This window comes from Pygocentrus nattereri, chromosome 18 (assembly GCF_015220715.1).
Source record: "Pygocentrus nattereri isolate fPygNat1 chromosome 18, fPygNat1.pri, whole genome shotgun sequence".
Lineage (NCBI taxonomy): Eukaryota > Metazoa > Chordata > Actinopteri > Characiformes > Serrasalmidae > Pygocentrus > Pygocentrus nattereri.
The window spans coordinates 4,882,991-4,891,904 of NC_051228.1; the positions used below are offsets into that span (position 1 = coordinate 4,882,991).

Genomic DNA, 8,914 nt, shown 5'->3' on the forward strand with positions numbered 1-8,914 from the left:
TTATAACACTGTAGTGCACTTTAGGAGTTCTGCATATTTTAATACAGTGATTAAAATTAGTGTCTGGGCCACACACAATAAAGTTGTACACACATATCTGAGACCAGATCATATTCTGTTCCAGGTTCTTACATGAATGACTTGGTTGAAATTACAGTTCCATCACTAAAAAGCCAGATGAGTCAAGTAGTGCATCTTCAATCAGCAGTCTGTACTTTCTCTGTTCTTATTAATAGATCTTACATTTCCCTACTGTTGTGTAGTATATTATAGATTATTAGTACAAAATAACTAGAAAACTGTCCTTATAAATCAGTTAAGAATGGTTAAAAATTCTTCATGAATAGATATTAACCCTTTAACAAGCCATGGGCCTGCCAATAGGCCCAGAATTTTATTTTCCACTTTTATAACCTAAAGAATTGCTCCATTATTTTTTAGTAGTTACTGAATAATATGCCTTTGGACAAAATAAACCTGGATTGGTAAGGGGTTAATAAGGTCATGAACACATTAAAAAACATTACTAAAATGTTATTACATATAAAAAAGAGGCTGTTGCTTACCAAATAGTGACCCCACATTTAGGACTACTGTTAAACCTCAGATCATGTGGGTTACTCACTTTATGTTCAGCATTCAACCTTTACAATTTTCATTTAAATCAGACAGAACAGGTCACAGTGGCTCTTATTATTTATGAGTTCTAACATGAAGAAACTTTTGCTTAACTATTTTAAACCATTTATAAAGCCTTTATAATATTGTGTAGTGGTACACTGGAAATGAAGTGAGCTGTGTAGTAGTGCTGTTTTTTTCAGCTGAAGTTAAAAACTTTCTGGATACAAATTAAACCTTGAAGACGATGATTCAAATATTGTACCAGTTAAAATACACTTAGCTGATTCTCTGAACCATGAATAGAAGATGGCATATATTAGTGGATTCACAGAGGAGTTAAGGTACAGTAGCCATCCAAACACAGTCCACACCATAGACGAAGATGTGAAACTTTCAACTGACAGAGAACCTATATATAATGGTATCCAGCAAGCAAGATAAACAAAAATGATGATTCCTAATGTTTTCGCCGCTTTTGTTTCAGAAGAATTTGAAGGTTTGGCTCTCTGTATTTTTGAGGCACCATTTTTCACAGTTCTAACAGCTCTAGCTTGACGTCTGGCCACAGTAAAAATGATTGAATACAAGACCAGTATAACAGAACAAGGGGCTAGAAAAAAAATAACCATGTCAATAATCACCCAGGAATATTTGACGAATAAGACACACTTCCCATAACATTCACTGGATATCTGAGATAGAAGAAGGTGATCATTAGTGTACAAAAAGATAATGACATAAAATGAACAGAAAGACCAGCCAATAATGATGAACACAGATATTTTACAAACTGTGACTCTCGTAGAGTACAGCAGAGGGTCACTGACAGCAATGTACCGGTCAACTGCAATGAAAACCAGGCTACAGAGAGATGCTGACATGGACAGATTATAAATTATTGGAGAAACAGAGCATGCGATTTTTCCAAGATACCAACAGGAGTCAATGAGCTCCATTATTTTTACAGGCATAACAAACAGCCCCACGAGAAGATCCGCCACAGCCAGAGAGAGGATGAGCAGGTTGGTGGGGATGTGGAGCTGCTTGAAGTGAGAGATGGAGATGATCACCAGCAGGTTCAGAAACACAGTGAACACAGAAACACATGAGAGAACAATAAACAGAAATATATAAGCAGGACCTGTTTGGACCTCCTTTCTGCAAGATGAGTTGACACCAGGAAAGCAATACTGGATGGACATGTTAATCTGATCCTCAGTGATCATCTGGCCCAGATGATTTTACCACATGTATTGATATATTTGCCCTCTTGAAATTCTTTTTTATAGCTAAGTATGATCCCTCCCACTGACATATGATTAGCTAATTCGTCCCCATCACTCAAGTAGCATTTTGCAGCATTACTTTCCCTTTAATTACGATAATAATGAAGCGTGAAGTTTTTGCACATATTCCTTGTCCAGCAGTGATCTGTTCTTTAGGAGCCATCATTACAGAAGGTCATAACAAATCGACTTCATATTTTTGTTAAGGGTACCAGCGGCCATATTACAGACAATTCTTCAGTCTGAGATCTGCTTTGTTGTTATGGCAACTTCAGTTAGGACTAAAGCTAGGACAGAAGCTATTACAGGACAACAGCTCTTAAGTCTATAATTTTATCTGATTTCCAGATAAGGAAATGGCACTGTAGAAACATCCTAAGTTGCCAAAATAATCTAAATATTTTCTTAAGTTTAAGACTAAGTCCAGAGTGTCTTTAGTTCTGTTTTAATCATCTGTTTCTATTGTTTCATGCAGTGATACGCAGAATAATAGTAATATCAGATAAAACATCACAGCGTCAGTAGATAATAATGAGGAGGCCGAGCTGAACACGCGTCTGTTTATTAGGAAGAATAACGTAGCGCGCTCAGCTAAAGAGTTTGGGAAATTAAATAGTAAGGATGGAGCGGCGACACCCTGATACACAACAAAAAGCTCTGCCGCAGTGTTCTTCACTCAGTTTAATGCGCTTTAGTTTTGTTGACCTTTTTTTCCCTCAGTAACAGTAGCTAACAGTAGCTGTCTGGCTGGCTAACCTGATTACGTTCAGACCTTTCACCTGTGCACGGATCGTCAGTTGCTAGGCAACATAAAAAGACTATCCTTATAAATTGGTTATGAGAGGTTTAAAACTGTCATAAGGTGTTGTTATTACATATAAAAATAAAGGGCCTGTTGCTTGCCAGATAGTGACCCCACATTCATCATCATCATCATCGTTGGCCGCTAGTCCAGATAGGGTCAGGGAAGCAGTTGGGAGAGCAGAGAATCGCACATGACCCTGTCCCCCGCAACTTCCTCCAGCTCATTCCTGGGGACCCCAAGCCGCTCATAGGCCAACTTGGAGATATAATCCCTCCAGCGGGTCCTAGGACAACCCCACGGTCTTGGTAGGCCATGCCTGGAACACCCCCACCGTGAGGCGTCCAGGGGGCATCGGGATCAGATGCCTGAGCCACCTCAGCTGGCTCCTCTCTATGCAGAGGAGTAGCGGCTCTACTCTGAGCTCCTCCCGGATGACCGAGCACCTCACTCTATCACATAGCATGTAGCCTGCCACCCGACAAAGAAAGCTCATTTCCGCCGCTTGTATTCATGATCTTATTCTTTCAGTCATTACCCACAGCTCATGACCATAGGTGAGGGTTGGGATGTAGATCGACCAGTACACAGAGAGCTTCGCCTTTTGGCTCAACTCCCACTTCACCACTATAGTCCGGTACAGTGACCGCATTATTGCTGCTGCCTGTCCCAGCCTGTGCCGATCTCACGATCCCTCTTCCTGTCACTCGTGAACAAGACCCCAAGATACTTAAACTCCTCCACCTGGGGCACGTCCTTTCCCCTTACCTGGAGTGGGCATGCCATCCTTTTCCGGGCCAAGACCATGTACTCAGACTTGGAGGTGGTGATCCGCATACCAACCTCTTCACACTCAGCTGCAAACCACTCCATCGAGTGCTGAAGGCATCCATGTGATTCCGCCAAAAGAACAACATCATCTGCCAATAGCAGAGGCGCCACCCTCTGGTCTCCATACATAATGCCCTCCTGACCCCGGCTACGCCCTGACTCTCTGTCCATGAATATCATGAACAAGGGTGGAGGACAGGGCACCACCCTGGCGGAGTCCAATGCTAACACTGACTTTAGACTGAGTCTGACTTAATGCCGAGTATGTGGACACAGCTCTCGCTCCAGGAGTACAAAGATTGGATGTCCCGGAGTAGTAGCCCCAGCACCCCATACTCCCGGAGGACCTCCCACAAGATATCACAAGGAACACGGTCTTAAGCCTTCTCCAAGTCCACAAAACACATGTAGACTGGGTTGGCAAACTCCCATGCCCCCCCAACAATCTGTGAGAGGGTGAAAAGCTGGTCCATTGTTCCATGGCCAGGACGGAATCCACATTGTTCCTCCTCAATTTGAGGTTCAACTATCGGTCGGAGTCTCCTTTCCAGCACCTTGGCATAGACTTTCCCAGGGAGGCTGAGCAGTGTGATACCCCGATAGTTGGCACACACCGTCCGGTCCCCCTTTTTAAAAATAGGGACTACCACCCCAGTCTGCCAGTCCAAGGGGACTGTTGTCGAGATCCATGCAAGATTGTAGAAGCGTGTTAGCCATGACAATATCCAGAGCCTTAAGCATCTCTGGACGAATCTCATCCACCCCTGGTGCCTTGCCACTGAGGAGCTTACCAACTACCTCAGTGACCTCCACCAGGGAAATGGAACTTGACACCCCAGGAGCCTCTGGCCCTGATTCCCGTAAGGGAGGCACGTCTCCCGGATTAAGGAGTTCCTCAAAGTGCTCCTTCCACTGACCGACAATATCCTCATTTGATTTCTGAGTTGCTCCACCCTTGCCGAATACAGCTTGGGCGCATCTACCCCAACCACTCCTGAGTCGCCGGACAGTTGTCCAGAACCTATTTGAGGCCGAACAAAAGTCTTTTTCCATGGCCTCACCAAACTCCTCCCATGCCCTGGATTTTGCTTCTGCCACCATTGCAGCTGCCACCTTTTTTGCCTTTCGGTACCTCTCTGCTGAATCAGGAGTCCTTCGGGCCAACCAGTACCTAAAGACCTCTTTCTTCAGCTTGACGGCCTCTCTCACCACTGGTGTCCACCAGGAGGTTCTTGGGTTACCGTCCCGACAGGCACCCACAAGCTTTTGGCCACAGCTACGCTTGGCAGCTTCCACAATGAAGGTTTTGAACAGGGTCCATTCAGACTCCATGTCCCCTACCTCCTCCGGCACATGAGAAAAGCTCTCCTGGAGGTGGGAGTTGAAATCATTCCAAAGAGAGGCCTCCGACAGTCATTCCCAGCAGACCCTCGCTATTCACTTGGGCCTACCGCATCTGACCATCAGTCTTCCCTGCCATCTGATCCATCTCACCACCAGACAGTGATCAGTTGACAGCTCAGCACCTCTCTTCACCATAGTGTCTAGAACATGTGGTCCCAAGTCAGATGAAACGACAACAAAGTCGATCATTGACCTTTGACCCAAGTAGCTCTGGTACCATGTACACTTATGAACATCCTTGTGTTTGAACTTGGTGTTCGTTATGGACAATCCATGCCTGGCACAGAAGTCCAATAACAATTCACCATTCGGGTTTAGATCGGGCCGGCCGTTCTTCCGAATCATGCCGCTCCAGGTCTCCCAGTCATTGCCAACTTGAGCATTGAAGTCTCCCAGTAAGACTATGGAGTCTGTAGGTGGGACCCTTTCTAGAACCCCGCCCACTCGCTCCAAGAAGGCCAAATACTCTGACCTGTTGTTTGGTGCATAAGCACACACAACAGTCAAAGTTTTCCTCTCTGCGATTTCAATTCGCATTGAGGCGACCCTCTCATCCACCGAGACAAACTCCAACTGCATGCTCACCAGCCCAGGGACTTGTGAGTATCCCCACACCCGCCCGGCGCCTCTCACCCTGTGCAACTCCTGAGTAGGAGAGAGACCAACCCCTATCCAGGAGTTTGGTTCCAAAGCCGACACTGTGGGTGGAGGTGAGCCAATCTATATCTACTTGGTACCTCTCAACCTCCTGCACGAGTTCCGGATCCTTTCCCTCCAGTGAGGTTACTTTCCATGTACAAAAAGCTAGTTTCTGCTGCAGGGGCCGGGTTACGTGGGCTGGCCGGCCACCAGACGCCACATTCCCACATTCATGTCTACTAATAAACCACAGATTGTGTGGGTTACTCATCTTACTTTCAGCATTCAACCTTTTCATTTTAAACTACTCATAAGCCCTTTATGAGTATTATTGTAAAGTGGTACCCTGCAAATGAAGTTAGCTGTGTAGTAATGGTTTCATCGGCTAAAGATAAAATGATCTGAACACAAATTAAACCTAGAAGATTTAAATATTCCACACGATAAAACTCTCTTAGCTGATTCTCTGAGCCATGGATAGAACATGGCATAAATCAGTGGATTTTCAGAGGAGTTCTTGTATCGCAACCATTCAAACAGAGTCCACACTATTGACACAGTTGTGACACTTTCAACTGACAGAGAACTCACATAAAACTGTATCCAGCAAGCAAGATGAACAAAAATGAGAATTCCCAATGTTTTCCCAGCTTTGGTTTCAGAAGAACTTGACGGTTTGACTTCATGTTTCTTTGAGAGACCATTTATCACAGCTGTAACACCTGAAGCTCCTTAGTGGTGAACAATCAGTGTTGGTGCTTTTTTCAATTGGCCCGTCTTAATCTCTTATGAGTCATGTCATGTGTTTGCTTAAACAGGGAATCGTGTGACCCGTCTGAGATGCCTCATTATGTCACAAATTCACTGCAGCTCCAACTATTATTTTCACCTCTGCATTAAACACTCTGTTCTGTGGTCCTAAAGCATGGAAGGCCTTAAGCCTACAGTGTTTGGTCAAGGTGCTAATGCCTCTGGTGACCTGATCTTCAAACACATATGCAAGTAAAACAAACCTTCATCTCAAAAGTAGCTGGGGAGTGGCTTGGGATCCCCCAGAATGAGCTGTAGGATGTTGGACAGGGTCATCTGGGATATTTCTTCTTGCCCGACTATTACCACAGCCCTATCTGGATTAAGGGGGTTTTCTTAAATAATGATGATAAATTGTCCACTCTGTTCTGTGGTCCTGAAGCATGGAAGGCCCTGAGCCAACTGTGTTTGATCAAGGTGCTGATGCCTGACCTCAAAATACATATGTGAAACAAACATTTATTTGAAATGAATCATTTTTACTCTTTTGTCTGTAAGTAAGGTTACAACGCTTTAGTGCAGTTTAGGAGTATGAGCTGCACATATTTTAATAGAGTGATTAAAATTAGTGTCAGGGCCACACAGAATAAAGTTGTACATACATATCTGAGACCAGATCATATTCTGTTCCAGGTTCTTACATGTATGACTTGGTTGAAATTACAGTTCTTTTTCTCTACTGTTGTGTAGTATATTATAGATTATTAGTACAAATAACTAGAAAACTGTCCTTATAAATCAATTAAGAATGGTTAAAAATTCTTCATGAATAGTTATTAACCCCTTAACAAGCCATGGGCCTATACCCTAACCCTATAACGTAAAGAATTGCTCCATTATTTTTTAGTAGTTACTGAATAATAAGCCTTTGGATAAAATAAACCTGGATTGTTAAGGGGTTAATAAGGTCATGAACACATTAAAAACATTACTAAAATGTTATTACATATAAAAAAGAGGCTGTTGCTTGCCAAATAGTGACCCCACATTTATGTCCACTGTTAAACCTCAGATCATGTGGGTTACTCACTTTATGTTCAGCATTCAACCTTTACAATTTTCATTTAAATCAGACAAAACAGGTCACAGTGGCTCTTGTTATTTATGAGTTCTAACATGAAGAAACGTTTATTTAACTATTTTAAACCATTCATAAAGCCTTTATAATATTGGGTAGTGGTACACTGGAAATGAAGTGAGCTGTAGTGCTGTTTTTTTCAGCTGAAGTTAAAAACGTTCGGGATACAAATTAAACCTTGAAGACGATGATTCAAATATTCTACCGGTTAAAATTCACTTAGCTGATTCTCTGAACCATGAATAGAAGATGGCATATATTAGTGGATTCAAAGAGGAGTTAAGGGACAGTAGCCATCCAAATACAGTCCACACCATGGATGACGACGTGACACTTTCAACTGACAGAGAAGTTACATAAAACGGAATCCAGCAAGCAAGATAAACAAAAATGATGACTCCTAATGTTTTCGCTGCTTTGGTTTCAGAAGAATTTGAAGGTTTGGCTCTCTGTATTTTTGAGGCACCGTTTTTCACAGCTCTAACAGCTCTAGCTTGACGTCTGGCCACAGTAAAAATGATTAAATACAAGACCAGTATAACAGAGCAAGGGGCTAGAAAACCAATAACCATGTCAATAATCACCCAGGAATCTTTGACGAATAAGACACACTCCCCATAACATTCACTGGATATCTGAGACAGAAGAAGGTGATCATTAGTGTACAAAAAGATAATGACATAAAATGAACAGAAAGACCAGCCAATAATGATGAACACAGACATTTTATAAACTGTGACTCTCGTAGAGTACAGCAGAGGGTCACTGACAGCAATGTACCGGTCAACTGCAATGAAAACCAGGCTACAGAGAGATGCTGAGATGGACAGATTATAAATTATTGGAGAAACAGAGCATGCGATTTTTCCAAGATACCAACAGGAGTCAATAAGCTCCATTATTTTTACAGGCATAACAAACAGCCCCACGAGAAGATCCGCCACAGCCAGAGAGAGGATGAGCAGGTTGGTGGGAGTGTGGAGCTGCTTGAAGTGAGAGATGGAGATGATCACCAGCAGGTTCAGAAACACAGTGAACACAGAAACACATGAGAGAACAATAAACAGAAATATATAAGCAGGACCTGCTCGGACCTCCTTTCTGCACGATGAGTTGACGCCAGGAAAGCAGTATTGGATGGACATGTTAATCTGACCCTCAGTGATCATCTGGCCCAGATGATTTTACCACATGTATTGATATATTTGCCCTCTTGAAATTCTTTTTTATAGCTAAGTATGATCCCTCCCACTGACATATGATTAGCTAATTCGTCCCCATCACTCAAGTAGCATTTTGCAGCATTACTTTCCCTTTAATTATGATAATAATGAAGCGTGAAGTGTTTGCACATATTCGTTGTCCAGCAGTGATCTGTTCTTTAGCAGCCATCATTACAGAAGGTCATAACAAATCGACTTCATATTTGTGTCAAGGGAACAG

At 42.9% G+C, this 8,914-nt stretch overlaps 2 protein-coding genes across 2 annotated transcripts; both read right to left on the bottom strand.

Moving 5' to 3' along the window:
* Positions 1-827: 827 nt before the first annotated feature.
* LOC108433233 (trace amine-associated receptor 13c-like) lies at positions 828-1,847 on the bottom strand. The gene has a single exon (XM_017707673.1). It carries the CDS (start codon positions 1,845-1,847, stop codon positions 828-830), a length of 1,020 nt encoding a protein of 339 aa, XP_017563162.1.
* Positions 1,848-7,686: 5,839 nt separating this feature from the next.
* On the bottom strand, positions 7,687-8,616 carry LOC119265933 (trace amine-associated receptor 13c-like). The gene has a single exon (XM_037546920.1). The coding sequence runs from the start codon at positions 8,614-8,616 to the stop codon at positions 7,687-7,689; it is 930 nt and encodes a 309-aa protein (XP_037402817.1).
* Positions 8,617-8,914: the final 298 nt, after the last annotated feature.